Raw genomic sequence first — 22851 nt, forward strand, 5'->3', positions numbered from 1 at the left:
TATTGTAATATTATATTTCTATTAAATGAACTAAATAACGTGATACTACATGTTTAATAACGTGTTAGATAATGTTATATTATAAAAATTTTATTTTCAAAAATAATCTTATTGATCTATTCCTAAAATATTAGACCAATTATTATCCGGTCCCATAAAAATATACTTGTTTTTAGAGGGATTCATTAGGTTAGAGAAATAAAATATAGGGTTAGGTCCATTTTCCCAAAAGGGTTAGTGCTTGGGGTGGTTGGACCACCAAACCCACCTTAGCCTGTTGCTTGTTTGACATTTGTTTTTCGCCCTTTAAATGATTGTGGGCTTTAACGGTGTTCCATGACATGATCATACCATCCCTTATCTTGTACTTTTACCTTTTCTATTGTTAAATAAATATTTTAAAGGCATAATGTCTTTTTTTTTAATATTTTCACCTTAACATTTCATTTTAGGATAAATGATTTAAGGGTGTTTATTTTTTGATTTTAATCAAATTAGCCGATCGAATCGAATTAGTTCGATTAATTCGGTCAGTCATCGAATTATTTCGATTAGAGAACAATTAATAATATTTTAAAATTCGGTTAATGGTTAATTCGGTTCGAAATCGATTAATTAACTGAAATTAAATTTTAAATATATTATATAAGCTCAACCCAAAACTATTTAAAACTCAATTGATAATTTAAGATCTAATAACTTTTAAATCTAAATCAATATTAATTAATTAAAGAAAACCCAAAACTAAATGGTTGTTATTTAATTTTATAATTAGATGTTATTTAATTTTATAATTATATATTATTTAAATTAATTATAAAATGTTTTTAATTAAAAATATTCAATTGTTATATAAATTAAAAAAAATTTAAAAAAATTCGGTTAATTCAAAAACTGACTGAATTAACCGAAATTTGTTCGGTTCGATTAATAATTTTTAAATAAGTTTTGGTTCGCTTAATGGTTAAAGAAAAAAAGTTAAGATAATTCGGTTATGGTTAATTCGGTTCGGTTAATAATTTTCAAAAAAATTTGGTTCGGCTAACAAAAAAAATTCAGTTAATTCGGTTCGGTCGATAACCGAATTAACCGTTTGAACACTCCTAACAAGATTTCTCTATAGATGAAAACTGTTAGCTAATAAATGGTTAACGCTTTAAGATAAGAGACATTTTACTCTAAAATGAAATTTTAAGGGTCAAAATGCTACTTAAAAAGGGAAAAAGGGCTAAAGTGACTATTAAATCAAATGTTAGAGACTTTTTATTCTAAAATGAAATATTACTACCGAAATACTCTAAAATAAGAACAAAAACTAAAATAATTATTTTAATAAACGTTCGAGGTTAATTTTAATATTATGTCTACTTTAATTATGTATGGCAATTTATAAGAACAAATTCATTATCTTCCTTGGTAAATAAAAAAACAATTAAGCAAACAAAATGTTGTCTATGGTCCCTTAATTTTTTGGGTTTAAATACATTCTAGATCCTTATAAGTTTTGAATCCAACAACATTAAGTTTTTATCCTCCAATTTATTGAGTTTAAGTACATTTTAGATTTCCATAAGTTTTGAAAGTAATTTTGACTTTTTTAGTTTAAATGTTTATTTGATTTCTATTTATTTGATTGTGACCACTATTGACGATTTACCATTTATGATTTATTGGAGAATCACAGTCGATGATAGATGTATCATCCCAAATAACGGGCTAGTGACCAAAGTATAAGATTTTAAAACTTCATGATCAATTTTGATAAATTGAAAAGTTTAGGGATTTATTTGGAATTTCTTTGTGTAGGATTGTTTATCAAAAATTGAAAATGGAAGGACATATTGATCTTTAGACAATAAATTAATGGGTAAAGTATAGTAATGGTCACTGAACATTTCTGAAGCTTGCATTTAAGTCCCCCAACTTTTAAAACTTGCAATACAGTCCCCCAACATTTATTCCGTTTGCAATATGGTCCCCCAACTTAAACCACCGTTAGAAATTAGGGTAAATTATATAAAAGGTTATTGAACTTTTCAGACACTTGAATTTAGGTCCCCCGACTTTTAAAACTTGCAAAACAATCCTCAATTTCATTCTAAACCCCAATTTCCAAAGTAATTCAATTTCATTCTAAACCCTAAATTCCAAAATAATTCAATTAAATTCAATTATATCAGATTTATTATTATTTAATTTCATCTTATTTCATGTGATACGTATTTTTTATATAAATATAATAGTATAATTCTTATCTGTTGAAGAAATTTTTTAATTAAAAAAAGTAGTTAGGATATAGAAGAGGTTGAAAATAATTCGAATTTTAAATTTATAAAATGTTATATTGACGTATAAATAAAAGTGTAAACTACTAGGTTGACAACTTAACTATATAGCCCTTTTTACTTTTGTCATTGATCTTTTAAATTTATCAATCATACAACATAATTATTTAACTGTTTCAACTAAGCCACTAGTCGTTACCAATTGATACAAATGATGAAGTGGCAGTTAAAAGGGATTGACATTATTATACATTCAGTCTTTATTATTTATATAATCAATTTGGTCCTAAATTAAATAGAATTTAATAAATTAATCATTTAATTAGGATCTGACATGTGTTAGCACATGATCATGACACGTGTCATTGGTGACACATGTCACCACCTAATTATTTATACATCATATCAATTTGGTCCTAAATTAAATAAAATTTAATAAATTAATCATTTAACCAGGATCTGACATGTGTTAACACATGATCATGATATATGTTATTGGCGACACATGTCACCACCTAATTACAAGAAAATTAAGTTACAAAGAAGTAAAATTTGGGTCTTGGGCAAACTCAAACCTGAGTCACGCAAATGAAAGATACAGGGTGGAGCCACTAAGCTAACACCATCGTTTGTGTTAAGAGATATACAATAATACATATACTATTAGTATGACCAATGCCAAAAAATGAATATAATGGAAAATGGAAATAATGAGATTTGAACTTCGGCAAAAAATTTGAAAGCAATAAATGATGGGAAAATATTATATTTTTTTACAATAAAAAATATTATATTTGATAACTTGTTTGATAGATTTAATATATTTTTTAAATATTAGTTGATACAATATTTTAAAAGAATAAATTTAAGATTTATATATTTTTAAACTAAATTTAATAATTATATTTTTCATATTTATAATTCATGATTATATATATAAATCTTAAGTTGAGTATTTCTAATATAATTAATAATTTTAATTTCTTATTAAAAATAAAATATTCAAAAAATATAAATGATTCATACATTAATATATGAATATATTTTTTTTATTTATACATCTAAATATAAATATAAATTTATATAAATATATTTTTATTCGTATATTGAAATATTTTGATTAAAATATAAACATATTTTAAATACTAGTTTATACAAGAAAAATAAAATATATCAAAAATATAAATGATTCATACATTTAAATATAAATTGAATCATTTATATTTTCTATACATCTATATTTAATAAGAAAATAAAATTATTGGGGGACTGTTTTGCAAGTTTTAAAAGTTGGGGACCTAAATTCAAGTGCCTGAAAAGTTCAATGACCGTTTATATAATTTACCCTAATTTTCTAACAGTGATTTAAGTTGGGGGACCATATTGCAAACGGAATAAATGTTGGGGGACTGTATTGCAAGTTTTAAAAGTTGGGGGACTTAAATGCAAGCTTCAGAAATGTTCAGTGACCATTACTATACTTTACCCTAAATTAATTTAAAATTCAATATTAAGGTATTATATACACGTGGAGAAGAAAAAAGTGAAATATAGAATTCTATTTCTTCATCATTTCTTCCTCCTCTTCACCGTGTTTTCATAGCTAAGGTAAGAAATCTTTAACTCAGTTTTTTCTTGTAATTTTTTATTGGTTTTGATTATTGAGGTATTAGGGAAGCTTGAGAAAGCTTAAAGAAGAGAAGAAACTAAAAGATGGATAAGTTATGGGTGAACTTGTAAAGAAGGTTTTTGAGTGAATTGATGAGAAATGATTAGAAAATGGATTGTGAAGTTATATTTGACTTTTCATAAGCTAGAATAAGAAGATTAAAATGTTGGAAAAGGATTTAGGATATGTTGATAAATTGGTATGATTTCTAGTTTCAAGTGTTCAAATGGGATTTTTGATGTTTAGGAGTGCTAAAGTGATATAAGTTCGTTTTAATAAGTGTAGTTGAGTTTAAAGGCCTAAAAAGAGTTAAAAGAGGGACATTTAAGTAAGTTTTGGTAAATTTTTGAGTTGAAATAAATAATTTATGGGCAAGGGTATCGGTACTAGATGAGCAGTACCGATACTTCAAAGCAAAAATAGGAGAAATGTGGGTTTGGGTATCGATACTGGAAGAACAATATCGTTATCATAAGATGAAATTGTATGAATCCGTATAACAGTATCGATACCGAAGGAGTAACATCGATACTAAGGGTATCAATACTAATGGACAAGTATCGATACCATTTTTAGAGATGAAATTCCACAATGTAGATTGGGTATTGATAATGAAGTATAATATTGATACCATAGTGAGGAAGTATCGATACTGGGCCTAGGGTACCGATACTATTCTGATGGAAATTGTGAATTAAGTGTTTTGTTTAGCATAAGTTATTGATAATTGATTAATAGTAATATGGACTCCGATATTCATTTCGATTGTATTATTATGTAGTTATTGATCGAAGGCAAGTTTCGGACGATTAGACGTTATAAGATATTGGTCACGAGTGATAAAGGTTGCTTTGAGTAAGTGAGGCAAAGGTGAGTGCATACTACTATAATATATAATTATATGGAAAGAAGACTTGCGAGGAGTCTATTTCCATCGTTTTGACTAAAATGATATTTCTAAAGTTTATTAAATGATATTATTATATGTTTACGTGAATACAAGCATAGTTTTGATTTTGTTGCTACGAGTACATGCACTGTTTATATTTTATTCTATGGGTTATCGATCTATGTGTTTATATGAATATGTGATATAAGCTATATGAAATATATAAATGGTAAAGCTCCAAAGTACATGATATGAGAGCTAAAGGTATAATTGACATGCCAATAGTCGAAGGTTCTACGCGGTCCTTCGGGACAATTCTACGTGGTCCTTCGGGACAATACTATGTGGTCCTTCGAGACATTTCTATGTGGCACTTCGATGTATATTCTACGCAACACTTCGATGCAAATCTATGTGACAGTTTCGACTACAACCCAGTGCACAACCTCAATGTACTCACATACCTTAAGTTCTCAGTAATGTACCATGGGCTATTAAAAGAACTTATATGAATAAATAGTGCATGATAATATGTGTTTTTGTTTTATGAAATGTATTTTGATTCCGTTATTCTATGATTTTTATAACAGGTTCAGAAATAACTTAAATGTTTTATTATTTTATTATGCATTTTATGTCTCACTAAGTCTGATACACGCACCAGGGTCCATAATACATGCTTTTTTGGACTAATGTTTATACTCAAACCTATTAGAAGAACAAAGTCTCGAAGATTCAAAGCATATCTATTCGGTAAGTATAATGTGAATGAATCATTTAACGATTCTAATATTGTTCCCTTTAATGTTTTAGATTCGAGGTCAAATCTTTTTGAATAAAGGGAGGATGATACATGCATCACAAGGATCACATCAAAGGAAGAAGTAATAACTCTTCCAAATGATTCACTCGCCCAAGCATTGGAAAAGAAGATCAGAACAGAAGAAGACTTGCGACGACTTTTTGAATGGGATCCTAATCTTATTTGGTCAAGATATCTTCTGGATATACGACCATCTATCTCTTATCTTTCTAACGGTTCTTTAATCGTGTCAATCCGATATCGGGAACTCAATATATGTCCATTTTACTGAAGATGATGCATGCAGGAAATCCTTTAAGGGATTAATACGTAATTTTGTAAATATTACGAATTTTCAATATTTATATTGATTATTTGTAATATAATTTAATATAGGATGAATAATTATCTTTTAGGATCAGATTTATTATTTTATTAGGAATTAAGGTTGGGTTAAAACAATATTTTTTGTTATTATTATTTTATTAGGAATTAGAGTTAAGACATGTTTAGTTTATTGTTATTTTATTCTTTAGTTTTTAGGACCTTTAAAACTCAGCCCCTATATAAAGGAGGCTTCATTCAACTTTGTAAATAAGATTTTTTTGATTAATAATACAACGAGAGTTCGTTTTTGCAAGTGTTGATTGCCTTGTGCCTTCGAAGCATCTTCTCCTGGAGTTCTTTCAAGTTCTTGTGAGGGAGATTAATCTTCACACTCCAATTTGTCTTTTCAATGTGACTAGGAGGGTTGGTTAGAGCCATATTATCGTGTTTGTATTTTCATTGCGACTAGGAGGGCTCGATAGGACATTATCCATCGGTTTTTCACATATTCATCCATGTCATCAATCATCTTTATCGTTCACTTTCATAAGGGAGAACTTTTGATTTCTTTGTTATTTTTCTTTATTTTAAATTCCTTTATCTTTTATTTATCTTGTTTTAATCTTGTTTCCAACACCAAAAAGAAAACCTAAAGAACCCTAGCTATTGCTTCCACCTTCCCCATTCATCCCTTATTGTTCTTCATCGAGTCTAGAGCTTTTCTAGGTTTGATTCTTCAACAAGAGCAACGTTCATTAATCTGTCACCGCTTCCTTATCAATTGGTATCAGATTTGGGCCGATTCTTAGAAAAAAGCAAACAATCTTGCTTGTTCTTGCACACAAAACCGTCAAGGTACCCCAACAAAGCTAGTTCGTAAAAGATTCATCGTTTCAAGTTCTTTTTATTTAATTTTAATTTAGATTCAAATATTTCTTGTTAGTTTGCTATTTTTTTAAAAAAAAAAGAAGAAGAAAAAGGCCAAAAAAAGAAAAAGAAAAAGCAAAAAAAAAGTCAAAAAAATGGAAAACTTGCAAAAGAAGGAATTTAGGGATTATTTTCTCCAGATATCATATTAATTCTAAGAGTAATCTTCTGTCCAAATTTCACCCCAATTGGAGTTCATTAGAGCCTTCAAATACATCATTCAAGTTTCATCGGTAGATTCGGTCCATAATTTTGTCGAATTTCTTGAAAATTATACAAGAGGAATTTTGTGGTGAAAATTTTCAGATTGAAACTTAATATATTTAAGATAATTTACACAAAATATCAGAATTTTTGGAGATCAATAACACCTTCGAACAAAGCGATCAAGAAAAATAGATTGTTTGGGGACTCACCATTCAACAGAGTCTACTGAAGGTATTTGGTTCTAAAATTTCACAGGCGGTTTCTTGACACATAGAAAGACATTCAAGAATTTTTCCAAAATTTTTTGACACCGGTAACTCTCTAAAAAACATTGCTCAAGTTGATCTAGCTTTTTCTAGGTTTTTGGGTTGGTTCTTTTTTTTTTCCCCTTTGACTCTTAGTGCTTTAGGTTCTTTTGTTTTCCCTTTTATTGTTCTTTTTCATTATCTAACACATTATCTTTCTTGTGATAGTAGGACTAAAGAGTTTGCATATTTCTTCCTTCTTTGCATTCTCGTTCTCTTGGAGTCTAACCCTTGTTTGGCCTCTTAGAGCTTTTAGGTTTTCTTATCGTCTTTGCTAGTAATCAAACTCCGATACGAACTGTGGAAGACTACTTGGTAAAGTGAGTTTTAAAGAGTAAAAGATCGGCTTACTTGCCTCTCGCTGTGTTACTTTCTTGGAGTGACTTGTGAGGTTTCTTGCTTTGTTGAATTTTCTTTCTTTCTTTTATTTTTATTTTACTTTAAAAATTTCTTTTGAGTGTTATGATTTCAGGATGGGCGGCAATAACAACAAGACACTTACGACTATCTTAGCCACACTTGCACGACTTACGACTCAAGTTGAAAGATTTGATGAACTTACCAATACTGTGAGAGAATGACAAGAACCATAACTAGATCTATCAAACCAGAATCCAAGAATAAATAATGCTGAACTTTTGGTACCTAGGCGAGAACAACCACGTTTCCAAGCACCCAAACTCTTTGCAAAACCAAAGTTCATGATCCCGTCTTTCAAAAGAGACAACGATCTGGATAGGTACATCGACTGGGAAGGAAAAGTTGATCTCATGTTTGCATACCATGACTACCCCCAACCTAAACAAGTTCCCCTTATCACCATGAAATTCGAAGGATATGCTCGAACTTGGTGGATGCAAACAAGGAAAAAGATCCAGAACTTCCAAATTCCAACGACCACTTCTTGGACCGACCTCAAACAAACCATGAGGAAGCGATTCCTACCAACACATTATACACGAAAAGTTAAACTACAACTACACTGACGTCGACAAGGTAGAAGTTCAGTTGAAGACTATTACAAGGATATGCATTTCTTACTTAATAGGGCTAACATAACCGAAAAAGAAGAGGTCACCGTGTCAAGATTCATCTTCGGCTTGAACTCAAACATCACTAATCTTCTTGACCTCCATGGGTACGAAAACCTTGAAGATACACTAAAGAAAGCAATGACAATCGAAGCACAAATCCAAAGGAGATTCCGATTTAGAGAACATTACGAAGGTATTTCATCCTCTTATGAAGGTAATCATTCCTCATCTTCTACTCCATCTTCTCAAAAAAAGCCAAGAGATGACAAGCCTGACAAGGAGAAAGAACGACCAGCAAAGAATGACACACTTCCAACCCCTAAAGATCAAATGATAATTTGTTAGGAGATAAGGAAAGCAAAAAATAAAAAGATGAGAAAGAGGCAAAATCAAAAGAGGTCACTAGTTACAAAAGCCAAAAGAATAATGACCCATGGGTGGTGAGTGAACCTAAATGTGAGAAGAAAAGAGTGACTCAAAATCAATGTGTGAGCATAAAATAATTGAGAGAGAACCTTCTTTACAAACAGCCTTCCATCCTTGTTCACTTTAGAGAATCAATTGTTTCGATTTCTAACATTAACAAGGATTTTCCTAGTGTGTTTTCATCTTTGTTACAAGATTTTCAAGAAGTGTTAGGTGATCCACCTAACGAATTACCACCGAAAAGAAGAAAACAACACCAAACCAATCTAATTCAAGGTTCCATTATACCTCGTCAAACATACAATATCGAAGAAACCAAAGAGTTAGATTTTTTACGAAAAGGCTACATCCAAGAAAGACTTAGCCCGGAAGCCATCTTAATGACAAAACATGATTTGAACAACTCCACAGGCTTTATAGTCGTGCACAGGAAATCCATGTAAATGATGAAAAAGTAAAAGCAACACGAGACTGGCCCACACCATCTTCCATCGTTAAGAGTTGTCGAATAATGTTAGGTGACCCTCCTGACAGGTTACCACCTGAAAGCCCTAATCACTATGCCATATCAATGAAGAGTCACGATTTACGGGAGTCCAAAGATTCGAGGATGAATCCTTTTGAGGAGTGGGGGAATGATACATGCACCAGGGTTCATAATACATGCTTCTTTGGACTAATGTTTCTACTCGAACCTATTAGAAGAACAAAGTCTCGAAGATTCAAAGCATATCTATTCGGTAAGTATAATGTGAATGAATCATTAAACGATTCTAATGTTTCTCCCTTTAATGTTTCAGATTCGAGGTCAAATCTTTTTTGAAGAAAGGGAGGATGATACATGCATCACAAGACTCACATCAAAGGAAGAAGTAATAACTCTTCCAAATGATCCACTCATCCAAGCATTGGAAAAGAATATAAGAACAGAAGCATACTTGCGACAACTTTTTGAATGGGATCCTGATCTTATTTGGTCAAAATTTCTTCTAGAGATACGACTATATATCTCTTATCTTTCTAACAGTTCTTGAATCGCATCAATCCGATATCGAGAACTCAAGATATGTCTATTTTACTGAAGATGATGCATGTAGGAAATCCTATACGGGATTAATACGTAATTTTGTAAATATTACGAATTTTCAATATTTATATTGATTATTTGTAATATAATTTAATATAGGATGAAGAATTATCTTTTAGGATCAGATTTATTATTTTATTAGGAATTAAGGTTGGGTTAAAACAATATTTTTAGTTATTATTATTTTATTAGGAATTAGACTTAAGACATGTTTAGTTTATTGTTATTTTATTCTTTAGTTATTTAGGACCTTTAGAACTCAGCCTCTATATAAAGGAGGCTTCATTCAACTTTGTAAATAAGATTTGTTTGATTAATAATACAATGAGAGTTCGTTTTTGCAAGTGATGATTGCCTTGTGCCTTCGAAGCTTCTTCTCCTGGAGTTCTTTCAAGTTCTTGTGAGGGAGATTAATCTTCAAACTCCAATTTGCCTTTTCATTACGACTAGGAGGGTTGGTTAGAGCCATATTATTGTGTTTTTCCTTTTTATTGCGACTATAAGGGCTCGATAGGACATTATCTATTGATTTTCCACATATCCATCCACGCCATCAATCATCTATACTGTTCACTTTCATAAGGGAGATCTTTTGATTTCTTGGTTATTTTTCTTTATTTCAATTCCTTTATTTTTTATATATCTTGTTTTAATCTTGTTTCTTATCTTGTTTTCAGCACCAAAAAGAAACCCTAAAGAACCCTAGTTATTATTATCACCTTCCCCATTCATCCCTTATTGTTCTTAATCGAGTCTAGAGCTTTTTCTAGGTTTGATTCTTCAACAAGAGCAATGTTCATTAATCCGCCACCGCTTCCCTATCAAAGTCAAAGACTTAGTGTGTGAGTGTTTTCACACGTACTAAGAAGATAGGAGATCAAAGCTAGGATTGGTCAAGACATCATATCTCTACTGAAGATCATATCAGAAACGATTTGAACAGTACGTTATTTTGTTATACTAAATTTTGTTGGCATGTAATTAAATGTTTAAATCAAATATGCTTTGATCAATTTTTGTAAACATACCTTATTTTATTTAGGTAAATTATTAAGTTTTTTATTTTTAATTTAAGGTTGAATTTTCATGTTTACTTTAGTTAAAGGGTTCCACCATTTTAAAATACAAATAAATGTTCTAAATTTTTAACTACTTTTTTATAGTCAATTATTTGAAAAGTCAATGTGACACATCGGATTCGTATCCGGGTCGGGTACGAGTTGGGGGGTGTTACGTTAGATTAGTCGGTGTCAAAGTGCTCTAGCTCCATGAAGAGGTAGAATGAAGAAGAGTCAAGGTGAGGTATTTTCATTGAGATCATATCTCGTCTCTATGTCATGTTCGATAAGTTATATAAGGACTCATTACTGCATGTGTCAGTCTTATAGTTATAATGGTTGCTCGTAAGGTGATAGGCTAAGTGGATACAATATGGTGGTAGATTTGATTCTGGTAGATCACATGAACCTATCAAAGATTATGTCAATAAATAGTGATTTTTCTAGATTCAGATCTTCGAGATTCTTCCTCTTGAGATGCTCTCTTTACGTCTTTGAGAGATCCCTTGAAATTTAAGAGTGTAAGATGTTTTAAAATCCTCCTATAGTTATGAGGCACAAAGATGATACATATGAAAGATCTTTAACTTATACAACATAAATAAAATAAAATGTATATATATTTCATTTTATATACCATAGTAAGTATAGTTTAATCTAATATATATAAATGAATTTTGTATTCAAAATCTCCAAACGCGTGGTCAAAGTAATTTTGGCCGTTAAGCAAGAAAATAAGTGCGTGGATAATCGTCAATGAACACAAGACCAAGCTACCGCGTCTTGGCAATTGGCATCCAACATGAGCCGGTTTATTTTAAAATAGTCATTACCGGTCCGAACAAACATTATTCTCCAAATTACCCCTACTCAGAGTTTCCGACCCCACTAATTATTTCCTCAAACTTGAAGAAGCTGTGGAAGGTACTCGAAAGATGAATTAGTCATTGTCAAGCAAAGCTACCTCTTCCCGCAATATTAATTAGTTATCACGTAATTTAATTTATTTATCAATAATTGCAAAATTAATAATTTTTTTTAATTAGTGTTATATCCTTAGAAATGTTCTCTAAAAATCTTTCGGATTTGTCAAAATCTTCAAACAAATCTCTTCATTTATTAGTGTCTTCAATTAAACCACACCTTTCAAATACAAATTTTTTAATAACTAAAGTGTATAAATAAGATATCTGATAAATTTACGCGATACATTAAAATGAAATTTAAAATTTGACTAATGAATCCACATAGTTTGTTAATCTAAAAATAATTTTACAGCTGACACGTACTAAAAGTTATTATAAATATCTCTAATTGTAATTGAAAAAAAGAGACGAACCTCATATATTCTTTGTCTTCAACTTATTTTCTCATAATCACTTTTCTCGTGCTGAAAAATATCGACAGATAATCAATTTTTTTATCATTCATTACTTTCCGTTCAAATTAAAAAAATACATCACCAATAATCAGTTAGATAAATGTATTATAATAACAATTAATATTTAATTCAACTTTAAAAACATATAATTATAGCTTTTAAAAAACTAAAAAAAAAAGTTGAAGAAGATGAAGAAAAAATAAGTTGTAGCAAATAGGGGTAAACGTTTAATTAAGTTGAGTCGAGTCATTTTTTTTTTTTGAGTTATTCAAGTCAATGAATCATATTTTATAATTAAAATTTGATTTAAATTTTTTTAATCAAATCGATTTTATATAAATCGAATCGAATTAAAATTTTGAATTTATATAAATCAATTTAAATCGAGCTGAAAAATCAATTTATCAGATTAAATCAAGTTTTATTCGCCTTTAATAATGTACGAGGCGTCGAAGAAAAAGAGAAAGGGAGTTTCACGTGTCCGTCAAGCCAAAGCTACTCGGCTTGGGTAATGGCTCTCCCACTCACACGTGTTGACCAACCCATTTCCCCACCTTTTAAATACCGATTCAACCCCATTAGTTGCTCACTTCTTGCTTATTCATCACCCAGAATTCCAAAAAAAAAAAAACAATAATTCATTTCATCTGTAGATATCGAGGAAAAGAAAACCTCAAATTGAATCGATTTTATCCAGCTCTGGAAGAGAGTAACAGCTTTGTAAGGGGCGGCGGTTTTGTGTTTGCTTATGGTAATCGTCTGAGAAAACGAGAAACAAAGATGGTGGCGGAAGCTGAGGTTGTTTGTCAACAGAGCGTCCCGGTGTTGGACGTTTCTTTTTTCGGTAAAGGAAGTAACATCGAGGAGGTTGATGAAATTGTCGCGATTTCCTCGCCCAAGTTCGGGAAACTTGCTGGTGTCGATTGTGTTACCGCCGATTTATCATCGGCCTCTCATTTGGTTCGTCTTCTCTCTCTCTCTCTCTCTCTCTCTCTCTCTCACCGTTTTCGCAGTTTTTATGTTTTTAGAGATCCTGAATTTTTAAAATTAGGTTGAACAATAAGCTTCTTGTTTGGCAGGGATGAAACTATAAATTTTGTCTTATTAGGATCAAAGCTAAAATTGTGCTAAAAGGGTTTAAAATTAAATTATTAAATTTTTGGGAGGGTTAAAAATGCATTTTCCCCATTTAACAAGGGACTAAGAAAAGTTTAAATTGAATTATTAGCTTAAGTTCCATGCTATGTGTTAAAGATGGTAGATTTGTATGGTTGATGACTTGGATTTTGTATGATTTGAGATTTCAACATAGATGGATAGAGTGGGGCAGGAGGTAATTGCATCATGAAAATTTATAATTTAAATACTTTTTTGTATTTTATATCGATAATATGTTTTACTCTTTCAAAATTTTATAAGTTCGTCTTTTAACATAACCTCGGATTTGGAAATAGAATAGATCATGGAATGTCTAGTTTTAGTCACAATTAAATAGAGAAATTTGCTATTTCAGGATGTAAAATCTCAGGAAAAAGTCCCTGATCCAAGCATTGAATCTATGATCCTGCAGTTTGTTCCAGAAATCCGATCGGGTAGCTTTGCGGATATCGGACCCAGGAGATACATGGAAGATGAACACATTAGAATAGATGATCTATCTTCACATTTGGGACCCCTTTTAAAGTTCCCAAAGCCTAGTGCTTTTTATGGGGTAATTTTAACTGTTGGCTTCTGTTGCTAGTTGCCACTGCCCTGCCTTGCCTTGCCTTAATCTGATGACTTTGCATGATTCAGTACTAACTTAGGTTCTGCTTTCCATGCAGGCGTTTGATGGCCATGGAGGCCCTGAAGCAGCCGCTTACATAAGGAAACACGTCCTTCGATTCTTTTTCGAAGATGTCGATTTTCCACAGACTTGTGAAGTTAACGATGTTTTCATGGAAGGGGTTGAGAACTCCCTTAGTAAATCATTTCTTCTTGCAGACCTCGCTCTTGCGGATGATTGTACTGTGAATAGCTCTTCTGGAACAACAGCGCTTGTTGCTATGATATTGGGAAGGTATTTAGCGTCGTGCTTTGCTGTTCATTCACTCTAGTTATCTTGATAGTTGATTTTAATACTGGTTTTTCTTATGGACTTTTAGAGTTCTAATGGTGGCCAATGTTGGCGATTGCCGAGCAGTTCTCTGTCGGAAAGGGGAGGCAATAGATATGTCCGAAGACCACAGGCCTATTTATCCATCGGAACAGAGGAGGGTTGAAGAGTTGGGTGGGTTTATAGATGATGGGTATCTGAATGGTGTTCTATCAGTTTCCCGAGCCTTGGGGGATTGGGACATGAAGTTCCCCAAGGGCTCTTCGTCGCCTCTCATTGCAGAGCCCGAGTTTCGACAAATGATTCTAACAGAAGATGACGAGTTCCTCATCATAGGGTGTGATGGGATATGGGACGTTATGTCAAGTCAGCATGCGGTCAGCCTAGTTCGAAGAGGATTGCGGCGGCACGATGATCCCGAGCAATGTGCAAGAGACCTTGTCAGGGAGGCCTTACGTCACAACACATTCGATAATCTCACGGTGATCATGGTATGCTTTTCTTCAGGCGATCAGCGGGAGCAGCAACCATCTCCTAGGCCGAGAAGATTGAGGTGTTGCAGCCTGTCCGCGGAGGCCCTGTCTAGCTTGAGGAGGAGCTTGTTGGATGCGAATGGGAATTGGTGAAAGTAAATAGGGTAAACCATTAAAACTGTTTATGGCTGCTTCAGTAAAAGCTACCAAATGGAAAGGCAGCCGGAAGTTTTGCAGGGGATGTTTATGTACAAAGGCCTTCATTGTTCATTGCATGTATATATTATCGTAACTAACATCTCATTGTTCATTCCTGGTTTTTACGTTATTAATATTGATCACTAATATTTTAACAAGTTTTCATTTTTTTTACTGAAATTTCAAAATTAATAAATCGACGATTAATATTATCGATTTATAATAAATCAATTATTTGATGGTGATGGTATATTTATCTCGCTTATTAAATAACGTTAATCGTTCGACGTTATCAGCTAGTTCAGAGTTTATACCCGAAATTTTCAGCTTCTGTTTTGCAGAACGGTATAAACCAAAAAAAAAAAATTAAATTTTTGCTTCGTGATTTTTCTAATTTATATTAAAAGATAAACTTTTAAAATTAAAAAAAAAACATAAATAATTTTAAAAGAATAAATTTTAAATAATTTCTTTTTCTTAAACGCTTGCTTGCTTTCTCTTTTTCTCCACCCTCCCTCGGGGTTGTTTTTTTTATTTTTTTTTATTTTGTTAGTATGTGGTAACATTAACCTTAGTATTAATTGCCGTCGTCGATATTTTTTTGTCTCGTATCTTTATTTATTCTTTATTTTTAATAATTTTATATTTATGACACGATTTTCTCTATTTTTATAACACATTTTCTTTTCATATTGACATATTTTTTATTTTCTTTTTTTAATCATTTATCGTTTATTTTTCTCACGACAACGTCAAGATGGCATCCATTTGTTATCTCGTTGATTTTTCTTGCTTTGGACTCTAGAATTGGATTTGTATATGTAGCCTGCGATCGTAGATAGTTATATCTCGATGTTTGGCTCTGATTTACATTGTATTGGTGGCCTTTTAGTAATTTAATCTCCTGTTGTAGTTTGTTTGTCGTAGCATTCAGATTTGTTTGTATCTACTTTTTTGTTTTTTAGATGGGATTTTCACCTTTTCTCTTTGTATGGCCTTAATATGATATTGAGTGGCTAGTTTTTTTAATAATTTTAGGAGAATATCCCAATTAAGTGTTTAGTTTACAATTTTTATTGTAAATATTTATTATAATTTTGTATATTTTCTATTTCTTAATAAAATTAGTTGTCTTTATTAAAAAAATGAATTTTAGAGATAAAAATTAACTATTAATAGAAAATATAAAATATATAAAAAAATATATATAATAATTTAAAATTTTTAACTAGAGGATGTCCTTATCATTCTCTCGATTCATCCATAATTGTTTGTTCCCATCCATAATTATTTGTCCAAATTAAAAGATTTGAAACATCATTAGTAATACTTCTTATCCATGTCACGTAATAAACTTTTAAAAAAGAAAATTGCAAATAAACAAATAATTTGTCACCATAAATAGACATTATAAAATAGATATTCTTATTGATTATTCATAGGCCATAAGATCCACACATCTTGTGAGAAGATTATTGAAATACAAGCACACTTAGAGAAAAGAGACAATGCTCACTCATTTAGTTGTTGAGCTTGAAACCCAAACGAGGGTATCTCTGCCAAGGAAATGACAAATGGGTCCGGTCCCAGGCTTAACTTTGAGAACTCGAAATGCTAAATGCTTTGGGTTCCAATTCCATGTATCCTTATGGCACACCACCAACGCATTAGCTTGTGTACCATCTCCACTCACCAATGGAACTTTATATACAACCGTTTTGTTGATCGAATGACACATGAATACTGCACCTGTATATGTAGATGAACGTAAAATTTTATGTTAAAAGACGAACATATAAAATTTAAGGAGACAAAAGCAGATTATGAATAGAAAATACAAAGAAATTTTTAAAGGGGACCACTGTCCCTAACCGTCCCCCTCGATCCTTTCCTACCTGGATACTCCATTTTGTGACAGATAAGTTCATTTTCTCCCATATTTTCCATTCCCTTGACGATCGTAAACAATGGGTTCTTCGTCTCTTTCGAAAGCACACTCGATAAGAGCTGTATCTGTTTCCCGAGCTTTGAAACACTTGAATCTATGAAGGACTCGAATGATGTGGCGCAAAACTTTTGTTCTCCATCAATGGCTGCTCTTTCACAACCTCTGATTGTTTCATTCACGACGCCGGCTTCTCTCGTTTGAGGTTTTAAGGACAAGTTGTTCACAATTTCGGGTAATTTGTCACTTGAGAATGGCATAGTCTCGGCGATTTGATTAGGGAAAAACGGAGTTTTGTCACTTGTTGTTGCGAGCCTTGGTAGATTCACCAGCTTACCGGTTCGTAGATCCTCTTGGAAGAAGAAAGTAGTTTCATTTAATAAAGCAACGTTGCCCTCCAAAGAGATCGTTTCCCCTACATTTGGTATCCAAATAGAGAATAAAGGTAGATGAGATATGACTTGAATGTAAGAAAAGCATGCATGAACCCTAGCTTTCAACATATAAAACATGAAAGGTAAAACGGTGAAAGAATAATGGCATAATGTTAAAATTAATCCTCAACGTTTGTGAATGATCATTTTGACATATATTATTTTTTACAATATTTTAACCTTCAGTATTTCAATTTTTGGTTAAAATGGCCCATAGTGGATGAAAATAGTTAGTTGGCTAATGGCCAATACATGTTACTAATGTAACATTAGCCAATACATGTTACTAATGTAACATTTTTACATTGCTAAATTATTGATATGTCACATTTTATGTCACTCAAGAAGATGATGTAGTATGTGTTATATAAAAATATGATGTGACATGCGTCATATCACTCAAGGTGATGACGTGACATGTATCACGTTAGTAGTTGAGCATCACGTCATCACTTTGGGGACTAAAATGCTCCAAGGATTGAAGTGATCATTCGGATAAACGTTGGGGGCTAATTTTGACATTATACTAGAAATAATTTACTTTTGAATTCTTTAGAAGGGTCGTCATGTCCATCTCCATAACTTCCCCACACGTAGTTTGGAGCATGAAATTCCTTAGACGAGTGGCCATATCCACTTCCATAACCTCCCCTCAAGTAGGTTGGAGCATTGAAACTCTTAGGTAAAATATCTTTTAAGGCCTTTGGCATTGGATTGTTTGGGAACAATGATTTCCAATAAGCTTCCTCAGGCATAACAGCACCACCATGGCTCACTTGGAGTAAAGCAAACACAACAAGGAAATGAAATGCCATTGAAAGCTGATAAAAGAAGGTTGGTATTGTGGTTTAGGGTTTTGTATGTAAATGGAGCAACGAGGAACATGTATTTATACCCCCATGCATGTATGTTGTGTTAAGGATACCCAATCAAAAGTAGCTGTCAAAACCCCCATTCATTGTAATTATCGCATTCGATTACCCTAGAATTTGCATAGCAAAAGGAAACTATCTTTTTTTCCGAAAGAATATACCCTTTTTCTTAGGACGGAAGTTCTTTTTGACTTTTTAAATTAGTCATTTTATCTCTTAAACTTTCATTACATTCTTTAAATTGGGTAGCGTACACAATGATCTTCGATGATAGGATATTTCTTTATTGAGTATTTCGATTATTAAAACTTACAAAATAGTCCCCCGACTATAAGGAGTTGCTTTGTTAAGTCCATTGATTATTAAAAATTACAAAATGGTCACCGAACTATTCATTATGTTCTAAAACTCATCATTTTCTATTAAAAAATTAATGGTTGTCTGAGCTGGACGTTAACAGGTTGGCGAAGATATGATAGTCGTTTGAGATTATGAGATCATATTTTATCATAACTCAGTTAGCAGGTTAACGTCCAACTCAGACGATCGTTAATTTTTTAACGAAAAATGATGAGTTTGAAACATAATGAATATATGAGTGACCATTTGGTAACTATTAATCGTCGAAGGACTCAACAAAGCAACTCCCTATAGTCGGAGGATCATTTTTTAACTTTTAATAGTCGGGAGACTCAATAAAGCAGTATCCTATAGTAATGGCATGAATCAGCTTACCTTAATGGTTAAAGGAATCGTTATTATTCTTAAAGGTCATGAGTTTGAACACCAGTGACTGCAATGATGATTGAACATTCTTTGTCAAATGGTTGAGAGTATTTAGAAAAGTTAGCTTAATAAAAAAATGTAATAAAACACTAACATTAGCTCATACTTATTAAAATAGCAATGTCAACTATTTTGTCAAATTAAACAAATTAGTTATAAAATTAAAGAAATACTATTATACCTTCTTTTAAAGAAATATTTAATACAATGGGTCAAAAAAATTATTATGATGGAGAGAAATTTTATTACGATAATTTGAACTTCAAATATAAGATTTCAACAGGACAGTTTAACCTCTACTCGAAAGGGATGTTGGCAAAATGGATTAACTTTTAATTAAAAATAACTTTTAAATTAATAATATTTTATTATTTTAGTAGATAATATTAATATTTTTAATCATCAATAACACATATGTATTGCAGACGTAATTGTTCGAACTTAATACTTCTAAGGAGAACAATACTCTCTTCACATCACTTAATGAGTTCATTAAAAATTATTATTTAAACTAATAACATTTAATATTATTTTTATATTGATATATTTTTGTGTCATGTAGGACAAATACGCGTTACGTCAGATGGATTTTTGGACATGCAACGTGCAATTTTTTTTAGAACAAAATTTATTTACTTTTCGTATTCTGACCCTATTTTTTTCTTTTATCCTATTTTAGATCAATATTTAAGAATTTTGAATGATTTCTTATCACGTAAATAAAGATACTTTCGATTAAAAGTACGTTTTAGAAGTATGTTTGACGTTACGTACTTTATCACAAGAACATCAATCTCGAAATTAATCTAAATAGGTATTAATTCGACAAATTATTTTTTAGCATGATATTTTTTTTAACAAATTTTAAATCGAATCTTAATCTTATCTAAAGGAGAGGGGAAAGAGGGACTCTAAGGGAAGAAAAATGAGCACTTCTAATAGGTCTAGAACTCATGACTTAATAAAATATGAGAGAACAAAAGTAAACATCTTAACCAATCAATTAAACTATATTTGCTTTTTATTTTGATATTTATTTATTTTTAAAAAAAGACACCTTTGGTTAGGATTCATACCCTTTCTATCAGCTTTATTAATGGTGCTTGAGCATTATCAGCGCAATCAAATGCTCCATGGTGCTTCTCAATTCATGAAATTAACTCAATTTGAGCAATGGTTTGTCTATGAAATTAAGGTAGATCAAATTATCAATATTATGGATAAAAAATTCTTTTGATTCTTGTTCAAAAGTTCTGGCCGAGAAAGATAAATAATAATCAATATATTAAGTGGTTTTAATAACTAAATAACGTATTATTCTCTTTAAATGTCTTAAGTTCAAACAGTCGTATTTTACAGTATGAATGTGTATGCATTATCAGTTATTAAAAAATTCTAAACAAATATTATTTTATAATTAGTTAAGATTATTCAAAATAATAATAATAATAATAATAATAATAATAATAATAATAATAATAATAATAATGGTTGACTTGTTTTGTTTCTTTACAGTGCTACTTTGTTTTTAGATAAGATGTTATCTTTTAGCATAGCCGATTCCATAGTTGACTTTTGAGATGTAAAAAAATATTTTTATATTTTGGACAATTCTGATTTTGATTCTCTTCTTTTGGATTTTGTATCGTTGTCTTCTTTCGAGATTTAAAAAAAATTATATTAAATTTTTTAAAACAATATTATAAATTTGAATCCTGAAATCTGAAAATTAAGTAACTTAGGTTAAGAGAATCACTTTATAATAAACCTTTATAATATTTAATCAAAATTAGATGATAAATAAAATAAATACTAATAGTTAACAAATCGTTACTTCATTAAAAAAATAACAATATCTTGCATTTCTACTACATGCAAAAAAAATAAATTAAAGCATCCCTTCCCTTGTTAACAACTTCCTCAATATTAACAATATCTTAGTTCAATTGTATTTAAATCCTCGCATAAAATATTTGTCTATAACTGATAAGACTATATGTTTAATTTGTATTAGTGTATATTCTTGTACACGTCACATGGACAACCTGGTAAATTTGTGATAATTTAAAATATTTATGTTACACGATTACATGTCACTACTTGATTTTTTTAATACAATTATGTATTACTTCCTGCTAGAGAAATAATGTGATATTGAGTTCGAGGAAACTCTACCTGTAGAGGTAGCAGATGGGTGGTAGTTAGGACTTACTAGCCCGTATTTGCATTTATCATTCCTGCTTGTTTTTGTGAGTTAATATATGTATGTATCTTATTCTTTGGATAAATTCTATTACAAGCGCGATCTGATTATTTTACGTACATAGAGACCACACTGAACTTTATAACTCATTCCATATTTTCTTTCTCCTCTCAGATTGTCTTGGCACTTCATATCTCATAATAGGCATTGTTCGGAGATTCGCGTACTTTTATCTTATTTTTAGAGTATTGTATTATTTTCAATTTATGGCTTTGTAATTATATTAATGAACTTTAAAAAAAATGGACTTAATTTTAAAGTATAGTTGATTTTAAAATTACGTGACATCCCAAATTTAGTCGTAACGTCTAAGTCGAGTCTTGAGTGTTATATTTAATGGTATCAAAGTGCGATCTGAACTCTTGGATTGTATAGCCTACCGTAAGTATTTCTGAAAATTGATTTCCTAAACGATTTTCAATCAAATCATATATTCTTACTGTTAAACAACAAGCATATTTTTGAAAAATATATTTTTATAAAGTGTTTTCTGAAAAATCACAAGATTCTTATGCCGATGATATCATTAACACGTTCATTAAATATATGACATGATAAAATTTATTCATGGATAAACTATATAAAATTTAGAATAAAATAAGATAGAACATAAACACATGTAAAAAATAGTTAAAATATAATTAAAAAAAATAACATAAACGAATTATTCTCGGATAGCTTTTAATTATAGTACTGGCCAGATATTTTTCAACCATGTCCCTCCCTTTTTCTCTTTGATTCACGAAAGAGTTATATGTCATGATACTAAGTAGCAGTTACTAGGGCTGCAATCTCAATTCAAGAGTAACTCGAGTTCGAGTTCAATTCAAAATTCATTTATTCGAGTTTTGATACGAGCTTAATAGAATATTATTATATATGTTCGACCTTTGTTAGAAACGAAATTGAACTATTTAAACTCGGTTTGATCAAGACATCAATGGACGGGTCTTCAACGTCAAGAAATGAGAATGGTGTTGCACGATGAGAGGAACGGTGTAGGGAGGGGTAGACAGGTTGCAAAGGGAAATGGTGTATATGAGTTCCCTTGATGTTGTCACTAGAACACAATCAGGAGAATCTGCAGTGTGCCCAATTGATATTAGTAAGGATTACTTGCCAAATTAACATATTTTAACCACTTCTTTAATCAATTCAAAACTGAAATTAAATTAACTAAATCATCTCAACAATTTGATTAATTAATTCGATTTTAACCAAAATTTACTCTCCCCTACGATCTAGTACGTCGACAACCGATAAGAAACGAACAATCGTTTGATTGCAATGAGAAGAACATATTGCAATGAGAAGAACAGGAGTCTTTGTCCAAAACAAAACAACACATTAAGAAAACCAACCGTTGGGTGTTGAGAACTATGTGGAGC

General features: G+C 31.1%; 2 protein-coding genes across 4 annotated transcripts; one reads left to right on the forward strand and one right to left on the reverse strand.

The window, feature by feature from the left end:
* Window positions 1-3559: 3559 nt before the first annotated feature.
* LOC120157972 (probable protein phosphatase 2C 2) lies at window positions 3560-15173 on the forward strand. Of its 3 annotated transcripts, none has more exons than XM_039168925.1 (5): window positions 3560-3565; window positions 13114-13357; window positions 13911-14108; window positions 14221-14456; window positions 14542-15173. In XM_039168925.1, the coding sequence occupies exons 2-5, from the start codon at window positions 13178-13180 to the stop codon at window positions 15116-15118; spliced, it is 1191 nt and encodes a 396-aa protein (XP_039024856.1). In that variant the 5' UTR covers window positions 3560-3565; window positions 13114-13177; the 3' UTR covers window positions 15119-15173. The 3 variants fall into 3 exon arrangements, with proteins under 3 accessions (XP_039024856.1, XP_039024858.1, XP_039024857.1); XM_039168927.1 differs by having other exon boundaries at window positions 13968-14108; XM_039168926.1 differs by lacking the exon at window positions 3560-3565 and having other exon boundaries at window positions 13070-13357.
* A 1506-nt stretch (window positions 15174-16679) lies between these two features.
* On the reverse strand, window positions 16680-18357 carry LOC120157965 (BURP domain protein RD22-like). Its single transcript, XM_039168917.1, has 3 exons — window positions 18084-18357; window positions 17059-17523; window positions 16680-16912 (listed from the first exon to the last, which is right to left on the reverse strand). The coding sequence occupies exons 1-3, from the start codon at window positions 18355-18357 to the stop codon at window positions 16680-16682; spliced, it is 972 nt and encodes a 323-aa protein (XP_039024848.1).
* Window positions 18358-22851: the final 4494 nt, after the last annotated feature.

The sequence above is a fragment of the Hibiscus syriacus genome, unplaced genomic scaffold (assembly GCF_006381635.1).
Source record: "Hibiscus syriacus cultivar Baekdansim isolate YM2019G1 unplaced genomic scaffold, ASM638163v2 tig00111280_pilon, whole genome shotgun sequence".
Lineage (NCBI taxonomy): Eukaryota > Viridiplantae > Streptophyta > Magnoliopsida > Malvales > Malvaceae > Hibiscus > Hibiscus syriacus.